This window comes from Mustela nigripes, chromosome 9 (assembly GCF_022355385.1).
Source record: "Mustela nigripes isolate SB6536 chromosome 9, MUSNIG.SB6536, whole genome shotgun sequence".
NCBI lineage: Eukaryota > Metazoa > Chordata > Mammalia > Carnivora > Mustelidae > Mustela > Mustela nigripes.
In genome coordinates, this window is record NC_081565.1 from 81,480,371 (window position 1) to 81,497,242 (window position 16,872).

Genomic DNA, 16,872 nt, shown 5'->3' on the forward strand with positions numbered 1-16,872 from the left:
CTGAGGGAAATGAGTGGTAGCCTGGGGGTAGGGTGGCCACAGAGATGAAAATTGGGGGGGGGGGGGGGTAGATTCCGGAAGAGAAAATCACTAAGACTTAGGGAAGATACGGGAAAGAAAAGGAAGAGAGATGTCAAGGACATGTTGGCTTCCCAAATTTATATACATATATACACGGAAATGAGGAGCAAAATAACTTGTACAATATATACTGAATTAACAGAAATTACCAATGGGAAGGGCAGATGAATTTTACATAGTAAAAGGCAGACTTTAGTTTTTACTATATAGATATCTGCATTGTTTAAATACTTTTATAATCAGCAGGTATACATTCTTTCATAGTTAAATTAACATGCAATAAAAAAGAAACAAAGCATTTGCCTGGCTGAAAAGGACAGGAATGGCATTTTTGGGGGAAGAACAATCCATCCAAAGGCACAAACACATGAAAGTACACGGCGTATTTCAAGAAGATCAAGGAGTCTAGTGTTCGCAGAGTAAGAAGGAAGGATGTGTGCTCAGACAGGATGAGCAGAGTTGTAAAGCTGTTTTACAGTACGCCCAGTGAATGAATGAAGGACCTTATTATATGCCAGGTTACGGAAAGCATTCCCTACGCTGTGGGAAATGGGGAAGCACATAAAGTTTTCAAGCAGGAGGGTGAAAAACCAATCAAGTTTCTATTTCAGGAAGATCACTTTAGAGGCAGAGTGAAGACTGAGCCAGAAGGGAGGTGGGAAAATGGGCGAGATCACTTGGGCTGGAACCCAAGTTTAATCAGAGGCAAAGAACAGAGAAGGGGAGAGGTCTCAGATTCACTTCAGGAGGCAGGACTTAGCGATTACACTGGATGTGATAGAGTAAAGGGAAAAGTCAAAGACACTTCCCATGGTTTCCAGTTTAGAAAATCAGCTAGTGAGGACATCAATTTAGGTAATTCAAGAACAGGTTCAATGATACTGAATTTTGTTTTGGAGATGCTGAGGTTAAAGCACCTCCGGAAGCAGGTCAAGGTACCCACCAGGAAGCTGGCTATACAGGTTTGAACTGGAGGAACAAGGTCAGGACTGGAGTACGTGAACTACTACCCAGAACAGAGAATTTTCAGCCTACGGACACAATCTTACCCTCGATATAATTTCATTGAATTCTTAAGGCAACTTTCAAAAGCTGACCAGTTCCATTTATTCTCAGTTGTAAAAATTCCACATAATTGTTAAAATCTCTATAAGCAGTAACTTAGAAAGCTGGAGCTTTTTTATCTTGGTCTCTCTTTTACTTCCTCCCCTTCCCCTTTTGTCTGCCATTCTATCTATCTAACAAAGGAAGATATAGGAAGCATGATATAAAAACATTTGATATTAAATATTTCTGTATTTTGTCTTAGTTGTAAAAGGCAAAGAAAAGAACATTTTACAATTCTACCTTTAATAAAATCTAAGTTAAATAATGATCTACCTATGTGACTCTCCACTGATTTTCTCTTGCAAGTCACTGACCCTTCATCAATTAGCAATCCCCAAGGCAGTCAACTCCAGCTCTGGCTTTAACTACACAGGTTCCTGCAACAATTCCACCGTTCTGTTGTTGCACACTGTCAGAAATCCAAGTCACACCGTACCTCTGTCTAACCGATGGTGCCCTAGTTTGATGGGAGCTGGAGAGGAAGGACCTGTTGGCAAGGAAACAGCTGCTTCCTTCCTGAGCCAGGGAAAACCAGGAAGGTGACAGATGGGCAGAGCAGAAAAGCAGCCAAAAGCTGCTTTGGCTCCTTGTTGGCAAGGATTTTTCACTGAGGCACAACTGGATATTTTAAAGCATATCAGTGATTGAGAGACTTATCTGCCGGGGTGCTCTGATGAAGTCCAACAGGGCTTCCCACATTTTCTGCATTTGAGAAACTTTCAAGTTTGCAGTGGTACAAAGAACCTGGTCTCAGCCTATGTAGAATGGGCCAAGACTGCAAGGCACTGTCCCATTTTCCTTCAGGATTATACCCAAGAGAATGCACTTTCTGGTTTAAAAAATGTTTTTCTTAAACTTTCCTGGAGTTCTATTTGGACAACTTATTAGAATTAATATTAAAATTTCATTAGAAAATGCGTTTCAGTGTTTAGTTTATACAGTTAATTTAAAAAGATTTGTTGCAAACTTTCATATTTTGTTCTTTTATCATTTCCCCCTCCCAGCCACTTGTGAACCCAGAAAATTAAATATCCAAGGATTCCTGGATAAAACAGACAACCACTAGATCGATATGTTATGACTAACATATTTTTAAAAAATCGCTGTAAATAGCTAAGGTCTTCGTCAAATAGAAATTAGCAATCACTGAAAAATAACATTAAAAATTAGTGTGGGCATGAAATATGGAATTTTAAAACATCAGTTTACTATGCTGATTAATTCAACATTTATATTTGCATCAGAACTTAATAATCCCATAAATAAATAGAGCTCTCAATTATTTTAAAAAATCAAGGGATAACATATGTATTTAAACATATTAGCAGCATAAAGACGTATGCTTCAACACACTTATTGGAAAACGTCTGAAAATATTACTACACTAAATTCAAGGGCATCTGCAGGAACCTGACATAGAAGTTCTATAGAGTAACAACATTTCAGGAAATTCCAAAAAAAAGGAAGAGGGTCAAATAGGAAATAGCCTCAAATTAATCGACAAAGTTCAGTGCTTGCTCCGACTTGATTTTTTTTTTTTCCTCTCCGTTGCAAAACAAAAACAAAACAGAAAACAAACGAACAAAAAAACCGAGTCTCAGGATGGGTGGGTGAATCACTTAGATGAAAGTTCATCTACTGGAATAAATGGAGAGGCCGCTTGGGCAGGCGACACAGGAGAGTCGGTGGTAGTGCTGACTTTCGCTGGTGAGTTACACGACGATCCCGCACTGCTGCTGTTTCCGTCGAGGGTATCGGACGATACACACACGCCAGGATCTGACAGCTGTGCAACGTCAGAAGAAAGCATGTTGGTGATGCCCTGGAAAAATCTCTTTGGCTGATACTCAGTTTCCATTTCACATTTTCTTTTCAATGGTCCAAGAACACTTGGTCTAATGCAATTGATGGGACTCTGGCTTCTCCGGGTAGTAAATCGAGTCGTTGGGCTGGGAATGGGGCTCGGAGGCAATCCGTTGCTACTCACAAAACTTTGCAAGGAGGGTGAAAAACACTGCTTCCCGATCCCCCGGGTGGGCGACGGCGCTGGGGACACCGGAATGAAATCGATGCGCTTCGGGGAGGCGGACTTCTCCACGTCGTTGTCACTCAGGCTGAAACTTTCCTCCCAGGAGTGGCTTATCTGCATTGCGTTCTGCACCTCGCGCTCGTGGACGGTCTCTCGGTTGATCAAGTCCATGCCTTCCTCCTGCTTGATCTGGTGCAAGCGGCTGCTGTGCATGCGGACGGGGGAGGCCGGCAGGAGCAGGCCGTGGCGGTTCTGGAACGTTGTGCTGTTCCGCCTGGCGCTCGGCGCCTCGGCCTGGAACACCGGCGAAGTGTCACTGAGGCCGTGGATCAGGGGGGCGCTGTTAGACCTCCTGAGGCCCCCGCCGGCGCCACTGCCGCCGCCCTCCGCCGGGCTCCCGCCAGTACCCGGAGGCAACTCCAGGTCTAGCTCCATCTTCTCCTGAGCCATGTCGGGGGCAGGGAGGCGGGGGCGGCGCTCAGAGACCTAGGACTCCCATTCCCCGCAGTCCAGGGCCAGGGCCACCGCCGCCGCCGCCGCCGCCAATCTGTCAGCAGGCTCGTCCTTCTGCGCATGCGTGCCCCTTCGCGCAGGCGCGGTGAGATCTCCCTCTCCGCGGCGCCTGCTTAATGCGTAATAGTCGCCCCGCAGCCCTAGGGGGAGGGGCAAGGAGTGGTTGGGCCGCTACCCAGTCCAATTCTTCCGCAATTAGTTACCGAGCTACGAGCTCGCGGCCAGGCATGTTAATAAGGTTACCGTGTCCCGGGGAGCTCGCGGCCAGGCATGTTAATAAGGTTACCGTGTCCCGGAGTAAGCACTTGTAAAAAGTGACCCTGAAAGGCCGACGGTGATACGGGGCTGTATGAAGGGGAGGAGAGCTTGGCCTAACCAGGGAGGGCTTCCCTGAGGAAGGGACCATCCGCTGAGATCAGGAGGGAGACAAAATGGGTGCAGGAGAGTGAACCGTCCAGGAAGCGGGAAGCTAGGGCCACCCCTGCGGGGGCAGGCGGGAACCAGGAGGTGAGGGAGGGAGAGGGGCCTGCCGCGCGGAGTGAGGTCCCGGGCTGTTCTGGCCTTTATCCTGAGAACAATGAAAACTCCGAAGGGTTGCAAGCCTGAGTGCACGAGCACGGGCTGCCGTCCGTCCGGGGCACAGAGGGGTGGGAGATTAGAACCTACAGGGCAAAGACCAGAGGGGAGGCAGTCTCCTAGGCCAGAGGGGATGGTAACCTGCACTTTGGGGTTAGTGTGGGAGAGGAGACACCGGTAAATCTGAGAACGATTTAGATCAGGGGGAAAACCAACCTGTCCCGCTATTGCTATTATTTTATTTAGATTCCTATTTCTAGGACAAGCATATGTGCTCAATCATCTTCCCTCAGTATAAAGGGAGGGAAGCAATAGGGCTTCACGCTTTAAAAATAAAGACAATATTTAGCTCATGTAATTAATACAAACTTTGATATCTCATTAAAATGGGTTTCTGTTTATTCATGTATTCAGTCAAGGTTTTTTGTTTTGTTTTGTTTTGTTTTCCCTATGTACTAAGCACTGCCACGAAAGAGGCCCTAATAGGAGAGCATTTAATTTCTACTGAAGGGAAAGAGATAAATAAGCTATTTTCACATAGTGGCAAACCTTAGGAAAAAACAGGATGGTGTGATAGAGCACTACTGATACAAGGGAGGGGGCATCAGAGCTGAGATCTAACCACAAGAAGCAACAAGTCATGTTGACATCTGGGGGATGACTATTCTAAGCACAGAAAATAGCACCTGCTAAGAAAGCCCTAGGCAGGCATGAGGTTGGTGAGTTGGCATGAGAAGAAAAAAGGGCAGCTGAAGCATAAGGGGGAGAGTGGTGTGAGGACACAGAAGAGTTTGGATCTCATCCTAAGTACAATGAACAGCCACTAGGGAGTTTAAAGCAGGAAAGTGATATTATCTGGTTTAGGTTTTAAATATCGCTTTGGCTCGGTGGGAATTAGGCTGAAAGCCGGCAAGAGTGTAAGCAAAGGGGCAGATCCAGAACCCACAGCTACAGTAGAGGCGGATGACTGGGCGAGGGCTGTAGCAGCAGTGACAGGGAGAAGTGGATGGAATCAGATGTTCTGGAAGTAGAACCAAGAGGATAGGCAGATGGATTCCATTCAGATATTGAAAGGAACAGACAATTCAAAGGCAACCCCTAGGTTTCTTAACACTACGTAGATGGTATCATCATTTACAGAGAGAGGGGGAGGAGTGGGTTTCAAAAAGTGGAAATTAAAGGAGTTCTGTTGGGCAAGGTGAGTTGTAGGTGGCTATGAGATATCCAGGTGGCTGTCTGAACTGAAAGAAAGCATCGTGATTTTTGTTCGTCTTTCTCCTTTTGCAGCTGAAGAATGTAAGGTCCAGAGAGCCTAAGTGACATGTCACACACTTTGTTTAGTAGTGGGGACCTGTATTAGAATTCAGGTCTCTTGGTTCCCAGTCTATGCCTCTTTTTCCACTGTACCTCAAAGTAGCTTTTCATATGAATTCCCTGTAAAATACAGGTCCTAATGCTATAATGTTGATTTTTCAATGCCTGTAATTACATAGAAACTGATTTAAGCTTTCCAAATGTCAGACAGTATCCAAAGTGCTTCACATGTAGTAACCTTACTTAAGTCCTCACAACAACCCTATCAGGGAGGTACTGTCCTCATCATGCAGAGGAAATGGAGATGCAGATATGAAGCAATGTTACCAGGATAAGAGTAAAGAGCAGAATCTGGGCTTTCTGGGTCCAGAACCTGGGTACCATATTGCTTCTTCCAAGGGCAATGATGTTTTAGAACTGGGAGAAGCCACGTCCAGAGTGTTAGCTTTGTGAAGGCAACAGAACTTGAGACACGATTCGATGCACAGAATTTTTACAGAGCGACAAGATTTTCATACAGAAGTGATGGCATGATAATACAATAGCGTATTTGCTGATACATGATGTGCTTGGAGAAGAAAAGTAATGGGGAAAAACTTGGAAATGGAAGTTGGAGTGAGAAAATCTGGGCTCTGAACACCAGGCAAAAGGGCCTGTACTTAACATGTGAGGCAACAGGAAACAGTGGAAGGTTTCTGCCAAGACGAATGACACCAGGAGAGCTACACTTTAGGACCTGCCAGGCAGCTCAAGGATGGAGTGAAAGTGGGCGAACAGAAGGGGAAATAATCAAGGTCATAATCAACTATGACCTTCCAGGTACTTTAAACACTCCATCATCCTACTGAGTCCTCACTACAATCCTATAAATTAGTTATTGTTATGCTCATTCTGCAAGGGGACAACGGAGGTTCAAAAACCGCAAAAGGTGAGGGGCGCCTTGCTGGCACAGTTGGTGAAGCATCCAACTCTTGCTTTGGGCCCAGGTCATGATCTGAGTTGTGAGACTGAGCCCTGTGCGCTTAAGACTCTCTCTCCCTCTCCCTTAACATTTTGCAAAAGGCCCTACCCACGACGTGGGAGAACAAAGAGCTGAACTGATCTGAATCAAGGTCTCACTTCAAAACCTGCATTATTTTTGCAGCCTTTCCCACGGATTAGAGGAGAATCTATCGCTAACTGGGAGACGAAAGCAAGGTCTAAGCTCAAGTTGGGAAGGGCAGAAAAAGGAGACGGATTTGAGAGACAAGAAGCTATCGACAGTACCTGACTCCCTGTGTCTCCGGAGGATGGAGAGAGGGCCGTCACAAATGACAAGTTCAAACAGGAGTGGCTCAAAGAATGGCAATTAAGTAAAAAGAGGAGAGAGGAAAGAAGAGCTTTCAGAAGGAAATATTAGAGAAACAGAAAAAAGCATTAAATTCAGAAATTTTAATAGTCACAGCATATTGCTGATTTGCGTATTATTGAATTATTACTAATGTGGCTCAAATGTGCCAACACTGTTCATCCACGGCTGGAGAGGTACAACTATTATCTTTACTAATCAAACACAGAGATAGTGCTAAGTCCACAAAATCAAACATCCGCGCCCTTTGGTTCTTGCCTAATACCTATGAGCAATCTTCACTCATTTCCCTGTTTCTGCCTCTGTCTGTGGGTCAGTTCTCCAACCAGTCTTCAAGGTATTCCTGGAAGGAAAGACTTGAATCCTCTCAGCGGATTCCCACTCAGAAAGTCAATGTCATTGTCACGGTCTGTACAGCCCTATCTGACCTGGGTCCCTGCTGTCCCTCTGACCCCACCTCCAGATACTGCCCCTCTCTCTGTCTTCCCTCCGACTGGGAAGAGGCCCCTTCCTGCCCTTCGGCCCACGAGGCATGCTCCCCCCTCTACCTGGCTTACTCTTCTTCCGGTGGACGTCCACGTGCTCCATCCCGTCAGGTCTCTATGCAAATGTCACCGACTGAGAGGCTTTCCCCAGCCTTCCCTTATAAAAAGCAACAGTAGTTCCCAACACCAGGCCTACACTCATTCCCATGCCCCTTACACCGTCTTTATTCTGCTCTAGAGCGCCAAATGACCCATACGTATGTATCGTTTTCTTGCCTCTTATCCTCAAGAAGGTCGGCGCCACAAGAACAAGGCCTTTGCTTTGTTTCCTGCTGTGTGTCTAGCGTCCAGACCAGGGCCCAGGCCACAGGACTCCGGAAGCAACTGTGCCACCGTGCAAATGAGTAATCGATGACTGAACAGACTAGCACAGCTTCGTCCAGACACAAGAAAACTGTCATTGGAAAATCCAGCTGTAACAGGCTTTTCTACACTGATTCTACATACTTTTCACTTTGACGATTCCTTGTCTTTTATCAAGATGTATCAAGATTACTATTAAAGTGCCCTCCAGACCACGCTTGTCAATCACCTGACCTAACCGTTATGTCAACGAGGAAACCAAAGCCCTAAGTTTCCACTCCTTTTCAATCATATGCGGATACACTCTTGATAGAATTAAAATGCTCAGTGCTGAGGATTCTAAGCAGTGTTTAATGTATTTAAGTTACTGCTTCCTCTCAGAGGAATAAAGGATAAATGAGAGAAAACAGCAGCCATAAATCGCAATTCAGCCTGTTGCAAATGAATAATGCCAGAGGCAGGATTCAGGAGATTGTCCCTGAGTCAATTCATCCTTCTGGCTTCACTCTGGGCAGGAATTAAATACCACACTTAGACAGCTGATATTCGTGCTCACTCCTGAGTCATAAAAGCAGATTTCTATTCAATAGTTAAGCTTTATTGTGATTAATATTACATTTTATTAAGCTAACAGATAGTTCCCTTTTAATTCCTAGGGGCAGTTTTTCACTATTAAAGTCCCAAGCAGAGGCGCCCGGGTGGCTCAGTGGGTTAAAGCCTCTGCCTTTGGCTCAGGTCACGATCCCAAGGTCCTGGGATCGAGCCCCGTATCGGGCTCTCTGCTCAGTGGGGAGCCTGCTTCCCTTCCTCTCTCTCTACCTGCCTCTGCCTACTTGTGATCTCTGCCTGTCAAAACAAAAACAAAAACCTTCCAAGCATATGGCAAGGCAAACACCCACCTCTGAATCCACCCATATGAATGTGAAATACAAACGTGTGTGTATTTACACTCTTAATGGACTGACAAATAGCTCAACATCCCACCACAACCAGCAACATCGATCTAAAATAAAAATATGGAAGAAGAAAACTGGACTTTCATAGTATGGGAACTTAGCATTGACTAGTTCAACTGCTTAAGGAAAAACGTCTGGTGGTACCTAGCAGAAGAAAATATATGTATGCTCTCTGGTTCAGCAATTCCACTCCTGGGTACAGACCCAAGACAAACACCTACTTCTGTGTCCTTAAAGACATGTCCAAGAATGCTCCTTGCATTATTATCTGTAATAGGCCCTAATTGGGAACAACCCACATGTCCATAAACAGTAAATAATACTATGGAATTTTTTTTCAACAACATGAATGAGTTACAGGATAATGTTGCAAGAAAGAAATCAAACACAAGAGTTAGATCATCTGTGACTTCATTTTCATGAAGTTCAAGAACATCCTCAATCACTCTAGGGTAGTAGAAGCCAAAATCCCTGTTACCATTGGGACAACTGATGGCAGGGGCACAGGAAGTGTTCCATGTCCTAATCTGGGGGCTGGTTACACAGGAAAACACACATGTGAAAATTCATTCAACTAAATACTTGAAAAGTACACACCGCATTGTAGAAGGAATTAGACTTCAAAATGTTATTGATACAGAAAAAGAGAACAGGAACTTGAAATATAAATAGAAGACAGAAGAGAGTAAGAATATTTCATAGAGGGACGCCTGAGTGGCTCAGTGGGTAAGCCTCTGCCTTCGGCTGAGGTCATGATCTCAGGGTCCTGGGATTGAGCCCCACATTGGGTTCTCTGCTCAGCAGGGAGCCTGCTTCCCCTGCTTCCCCTTCTCTCTCTCTCTCTCTCTCTCTGCCTCTCTACTTGGAATCTCTGTCAAGTAAATAAATAAAATCTTTTAAAAAAAGAATATCTCATAGAAAGGCAGTTGTTTTGTTTAAACACGAATCATGAGCCTAAACTGGAATGGTCATCTTCCAAATCTGACATACAACAGTATGAGTCGAAGAACAGCCAGCTGCCCTTGCCAGCCTAGAGAATGGACACAGAAATACACACACACACACACACACACACACACACACACACTCCTCAAGTGACATTTCACTGGGGCCGTAAACACCAACAGACTCCAGCTACCTCATGTAATCTCCAGATACTTGTCTGAGGCTGGTTACAGGTCACCAACAGAACCACCAGCTCTCCTTGATCCTATTCCCAAAGCGTCCTCCAAGTCCGTTATTTCTAAGAAGGCATGAAGGAGTTAAGGAAGCCCATTTCATAACCTTCGATTTTCTCAACTTTGTATGTGTTCAGTCAGCGTTGGCTCCACAATGTTCTCCCGGCATCATGCATGAGATCGAACCGTTAAAGTAAATGGAGTCAAGGAACTCAGCGGGGGCTGTTGCCAGGTACAGAAAGAACGAGAACTATGCCTAAGGACACGATTTTGGCCACAAGGAACTAATGTAGTTATCCTGATCAAAGAAAAACAAGATGATATCATAAACTCACCAACCATTCACTCTCCAACTGCTGCAAGCCCGCTACATTATAGATCCTCTCTGAGGTTTTTTACCCTCAAGGATCCTTCTTCTAACTCTTAAAACTTCAAAGCAACAGCAAGGATTAGAAAATCAGAGAAGTTTACTCTGGAACTCGTGACCCCTCTCACTGCTCATTTTTCATGACCGCTGAAAGCCATCAGCCCACTTGCACGGAGCCACGTTGACTTTGTGGTGCCTTCACTTTGGCATCAAACTTCTCGTAGGCCACAAACCAAGGTGATCACTGATATCCCGTTTGTGGCTACATGCTTCTCTCTGCTGGCTTGCCATCTTTCCCTAGCAGGACTGATCCACCTGGCAAGAAGGAAACACTAACTCATGGCTTTATGGATAATGGATAAAGTTAACTTTAAAACATGTGAAGGCTACAAATCTAGTTGGACTGATATGTGGGCCTTCTAGTTGGATGTCTCAGAAGCCTCTATTAGGGCTCAAGACACGAGTACACAGCAGGACCATAGCAAAAAAAATAAAGAATAAAAAATAAAAAATAAAAGAAAAAAGAAAAAGAAAGAAAGAAAAAAGTGGAATCGAACCCGAGTCAGACCATCATACTTCTTGCTCTGTGACCTAGGACAAGCCTGTCAACCTCTGTGGGCTTATCTCATTTATGAAGAGGGGACACAACCTCTTTATGAGGATCAAATGGCCTGATGTCATACTAAGCCTTATAAACACTAGAAGGTCCTGTACAAACAGGTTTCTCTGTATTAAGATCCTCTGTGCTGGAATGCCTAGGTGGTTCAGTCAGTTAGGCATCTGCTTTTGGCTCAAGTCACAATCCCAGGGTCCTGGGATCAAGTCCCACATCCGGCTCCCTGCTCAGTGGGGAGCCTGCTTCTCCCTCTCCCATTTGCACTCTCTCTTTAAAAAAAGAAAGAAAGAAAAAAAATCCTCAGTGCCATGATCAGAAAATGATCTTCCCCACTTTTCCACCCCTCTCACCAGAGGGCATCCTTGTTTTCTTGCTTTTAGTTTGATTCTGTGGAAGAAAATTCTCTCATCTTCTTCCCTGAGACCATAGTACTCTTTAGAGACAAACATGTTTTGGGGTTTAAAAAAGTATGAATGAAAGGTTCACATGCGGGTCACAGTTCCTGACAAAGAAAAACAAGAACAGACTTCCTTTCTAAGAATTTTACTGAAATCTGAGAAGAGATGGACCACACAGGGGTAGAAAGGCCATTGGTAAGTAAAAATGTGGCTGGATCAGTGAATGCTATTCCCAACAGCAAGCCATTTGTTAATCCCCAAAGACAGGAGCTACCCTCCCTGGTCGTGCTGAACTTTTCAATTGGGACTAATCCCAGAGGCTTATTCTTATTTATTCATTTTAAACCCTGTTTTGAATTACTGCTGCCATGCTACGGCCCTTCTCTGGTATCTAATAAGCTGCCCAGGGACACATATTGGCCTATGCCTGACAAACAAGTGGAACATAGCCTCTTTCAGACAAAACAAGCAGAGTAAAGGGGAACAGACTGGAGAAACATTCAAGAAGCTTCAATGGTCCCCATTCCGTAAGATGTGTTTTTTCCTCCAGGTAGCAGACACCCGGAGGAATGTTTTGAGGAACAGGACAAATGTTCCAAGGAAGTTGGAAGCTGGACCTAAAGACTGGTAAGAAACATGCTTAAGGGACCCTTTTTTTTTTGGGCTTCAGAGGGTGGCCACTGCACAGCCAAGAGTTCCTTACCCTCTCTGACACTTGAAGACAGCAAGGTTTAATACTAATCAAGAGGGCAGTTCATTATTTTTTCTCCTCTTTTTACCCGCTGTCCCTCAAACTAAATAGGACAAGCAAATGCAACAAAAAAGAACATGCACTAAGAATGGGGGTGCCTTAATTCCTCTCAGATTACACTGGCTAATTTCTTTTTTTTTTTAATTTCTTTTCAGTGTAACAGAATTCATTGTTTATGCACCACACTGAATTTCTAATCCAAATGTAAGAAAAGTTCCATTTGTTAGTACGAAGTCTATTTTTACCACTCATGGAATTTAGCCTTCAGAAAGTTCCTACTCATTAGGAAATAGTACAGATTTTTCTTTTTCCCTCTCCTCTTGAAAACCAAAAGCCTAGGATAGACTTCTTCTACCTTTACAATCAAGATGCTTTCCACCAGTTTTCATTATTTCTGTCATCAGATAATAGAGACTTATGTTAAGACATGTGTGCCAGATACTTACAAAACTTGTAAGTACTGTGCGTGTATAAACTTGTTCAGTCCCCGCACCAAGTCTAGTTCATGATCCTCATCTTACAGAGGTTTTAGAGAAGTTAATTTTCCTGCAGCGACATAAACAGGTAAGTGGTAGAGGACCTGGAGCCCAGAGGTGAGCTCTTCATCATCTCACCTACTGCTCCTCAAGAAATACACTGGATTCCTCATACCTGCCACATTCATGGTGCTCCAGGGTATCTTCCAATGTCAGTGGACCGGATATGTACAGGGTAATAATTCCGTTTATCTGAAGGTCAGTTGAGGGTTCCATATAACTACATGAGCTTACAGATACCAGTGAGGTTACGAAATCAGGCAGATAATCAATGCCCTTTTGTCCCAAGAGAGTCATGACACCCAATGTAAAGGGTTATAATCGCAGAATGATCAGAAGGAAGCTTTAGTAATGACCCACATTAGAGGCACCTGGGTGGGTCTAGCTTTAATTTTGGCTCAACTCCTGATCTCAGGATTGTGAGATCAAGCCCAAGTCATGCTCTGCACTGAATGTGGAGTCTGCTTGAGATTCTGTCTCTCTCCCTGCCCCTCCGCACCTTCTGTCTCTTTCAAGTAACTAAATAAATCTTTGTGGGGGGGGGGGGCAATGACACACACTAAACTTGACCAGCCAGTCCACTGAGGTTCAAAGAGAACCAATGATTTCTTTGAGTTCAAAAAGGCACTGGGACAGAAGAAGGATGCTTTATTAAATCTGTACAGACTGGGGTGCCTGGGTGGCTCAGTAGGTTAAAGCCTCTGCCTTCAGCGCAGGTCATGATCTCAGGGTCCGGGGATCAAGCCCTGCATCAGGCTCTCTGCTCAGCGGGAGCCTGCCTCCCCCTCTCTCTGTGCCTGCCTCTCTGCCTACTTGTGATTTCTGTTTGTCAAATAAATAAAAAAAACTTTTTAAAAAATCTGTACAGACTGCTTGTGATATTTGCTCCATAGGTTCCCCTCTCACTTCCAACTCCTCCTCTCAGCAACGGCATCCACTTCCCTGGTTTTAACTACACCTGATGTGCTGACATCACTCACATTTCTATTCCTTGACACAGCTGACCCATCTTGAGCCTGGAATCTGCAGCCATCTACGAGGCATTGCCACTTGAGGTTCTATAGGACCTTCAGACTTATCGGTGAACAAACTCACTTTTCCCTGCCCCAGATCCCCTAGACCTGAGAATGAATGACACAACCTCCTCCCAGACAACCAAGTCAAAGCTCAACATCATTTAGATCTCTCCTCTCCTTCCTGTCTCTCTCATCCCAGTACTTCTTCAACATCTGGTGCCTTTCTACCCTTGTTACTAAAGCACAGGGTCCCATCTCCCACTCCAGGACTACCATCTTAACACTAGTGAGTCTTGGTCAGTTAGGATGGCTCCAATCTTACCCAGTTTGCATCAACATCGCCAGAGTGGATTTTCTGAAACTATCTTGTCAAGGTACTTACAGTCCCCCAAACTCTTGCTCAAATTCTGCCACTGATGTTCCCAGCAGGGCCACAGGACAGACAAGCAGACTACAGAGAGAAAGGCACACTGAAGAGAGGACAGAGGCAGCTAACCCTAATATCTCCCCAGATTTCTCTAAAGCTTTACTCCCTTTGAGCCAAAAGTGCTATAACGTAGTTCTGAAGAACGGGGGCTCTGAAGTCAGAAAACCTGCATTTACATCGTGACTGTAACTTACAAATGTGTGACCTTAGGGATCAAGTTACTTACCCCCTTGAGCTTCTGCTTTCTTACTGAAAAAGTAAGAATCAGAGTCACTCTGTCAACTGATTCTTGGGAATGTCCAGATTGCATGCGTGAAGCTCTTAGATCACAGCCAGACACGAATGAGACTTCTCAAAAGAGGTCCTGGAGCCATAACCAGGACATCTTACTTAACTAGACTGTGGTCTCACTTCTCTTTCTTGGGCACCAACCACGCAGCGAGCAACTCACCCAGTACTGACTGAGCGCTAGAACTGTCTGCGGTTCGATCTGAAGACGGAACCAACATTGCTAACGAAGCTTCTCGGCCAGAACCCCGAGATTTCACATTTCCTTGTGCCACAAAATACTTCCTCTGAGTCTGGTATGATGAAGGTTCCGTAGAGAGTATGACAGAGATGAACAAGACCCCAGGGGAGGTGAGGGTCCAGGAAAGAGGGAAGCTGCAAGTTATTAACTATCATATAGGCTAGATCTTCCATTCTCAGCCTTCAGGGAGCATCAGAATCGTCCGTGGAATTTTGAAAACAAACGCAACAGAGTCCCAGTCCAGACAATCCTTTTCAATAGGGCCTGGGGCAGGGTAGTGTAATTTTCATTAAAAAAAAAAAAAAGAAAGAAAAAGAAAAAGAAAATCACCCCCCACCCCAAGTGAATCCAAGGCGCTCCAGAGGTTGGAAACTACTGGGGGAGGAGGAAGAGAGCACCTGTCCTGCTCAGAAGTACTTACTCAAGTGAGAGTAGTTTTGAGGATGAGGAGATTGCTTTCAGCTGGGAGGAAGAACAGACTGTCTATGAAGAGAGTCTGGTTTAACTTGCTTAACTTGGAGCATGAGAAGCCAGAGAAGCCATCTTAAAACAGGACCCGTGGATTAGGAAGAGCTTTGAGAATTTTTGTTTTTCTATTACCTGGATTCCTTCCTCTCCCTGTTTTGACCCAGAGAGCTCAGAACCTCAGTGAGATGGCCAAAGGCAGGGGAAGAGAGAACCGCACCCTGTCAGGAGCCCAGCTCACACCGCAGGCAGCAGACCTCACCCAGCGAGGGGGGCAGCTGACCTCTACTGGCAAGGCACCCAACATCTGACATGCCAACTAAAGACAGTGACTTAAAGCGACAGGAGGACATTTTACTGCCTAAGAGTGAGCAGAAAGTTCCTGAGTTTTACACTCCGAAGAGCAGACCTTTCTCCATCGAATAAATTTACACGGAGAGGCAAAAATAAAGAGTTCACACCCCACGAGCGCTGCTTGGTACCCATGGGACATCTGACACCTGTCACATGTGGCAGAAACGCTCAAGAATTTAAGGATGTGGGGGAGTTTCTCGTGTCTGGGTGACACCTGGTGACCTTGGAAAGAGGACACAGGTAGAGAGAAGAAAGGGAGTGCAGAAAAGAGGCAGATGGGAGGAGCTGGGCCCCAGGGGAGCTGCTAACAAGCGGGTTGTGTGTGTGTGTAGGGGGGGCAACCACACAGACTAAGCTTTGGAAAACTTCACTGAATCAGATCGAGAGAACGTTTTTCAAGTTCTGACTGGGTGCCTGGTGCTTTCGTGTAGACTGAGAGGAAAACAAGCAATAAAATGTCACCAACCGCGGGTCACGGGAAGGTTCTTAAGTACGGGACTTTCTGAAACTTTTTTTTTTTCCTCTCCAGAGAAAAGAGTTGTTAAGAATGGTTAAGAAATGGTTAAGATGGTTAAGAAAAATGTAGATGGTATTAAAAAAAAAAAAAAACAAACTTGAGAGGCAAAGCCCTCAAGTGGATGAGGAGATGAGCTGAGGGTGCCAAGAATAGGTTATAAGTATTTATTTAAAGTCGATTAAATAACCTTTAGCTTCAGATCAGTCAGATCTGGGGAAATTATATTCTTCTTCACAAAGAAGAGCTACGGTTTCAGAGAGCCACACTTTTCACCCTCTCCATGACTGACAACACAAGAACTTCCACTTTACGTCAGAAAAAAATGGAGGTAAAAGGCAATTAATGGTGTTGCTTTGAGAATACTTAGCTGATCTGGCCACCAGAAACAGAATATAAGCTGGAAAAAGCCCCACCGCGTATGTAAATGGTGGTGAAAGCCTGGTCCATTTTCCCTATTTAATTTGCTTTAGGGATGTATGAAATCTAAAGGCTCAATTCACCTTAATGATGTGTCAAAGAAGAGAAAGGTCACCCTGGCCCCAAAGGGATTCCGCACGTATTCCAGAACCCGCAAGGCAGAATGTTGCAGAAGAGGTGGCCCGTGGCCAGTTCCCCGCCAATATGAACCCTCCAGCCGGTATTTTTAAAAAAATAACATTTTTTCAATTTTAAAACTATGATGGGGAAATCAGGGATGTGTTCTTGGGTATGAACAAGCTGTGTATTTAATGAAGCAAATATTTTACAATTTGTTCAATTGCTTCTTGCATCACTTTTCCTAACACAGTGACCCGTCGACTCCTACAGACACTGCTTCACCACTAAGAACCTAGCTGGCCCCGTCACCTCTCTTGAGTTTATTACCAACACTGGGAGACCTAACTGAATGCTTCTAAGGGCAGACAGACGGAGAGGTATCACCAAGATAAACAGCATTGCACTTAGC

The 16,872-nt window shown here is 44.8% G+C and overlaps 2 protein-coding genes across 4 annotated transcripts in view; both read right to left on the bottom strand.

The window, feature by feature from the left end:
• PIP5K1B (phosphatidylinositol-4-phosphate 5-kinase type 1 beta) overlaps positions 1-16,872 on the bottom strand; it is a 290,745-nt gene that overhangs the window by 211,295 nt on the left and 62,578 nt on the right. The gene's annotated exons all lie outside the window — the stretch shown is intronic.
• PABIR1 (PP2A Aalpha (PPP2R1A) and B55A (PPP2R2A) interacting phosphatase regulator 1) lies at positions 263-3,813 on the bottom strand. The gene has a single exon (XM_059411900.1). It carries the CDS (start codon positions 3,665-3,667, stop codon positions 2,804-2,806), a length of 864 nt encoding a protein of 287 aa, XP_059267883.1. The 5' UTR covers positions 3,668-3,813; the 3' UTR covers positions 263-2,803.

Bases quoted from the DNA above. Each gene is read 5' to 3' on its own strand.
- PABIR1 (XM_059411900.1), bottom strand. From the start codon at position 3,667: ATGGCTCAGGAGAAGATGGAGCTAGACCTGGAGTTGCCTCCGGGTACT.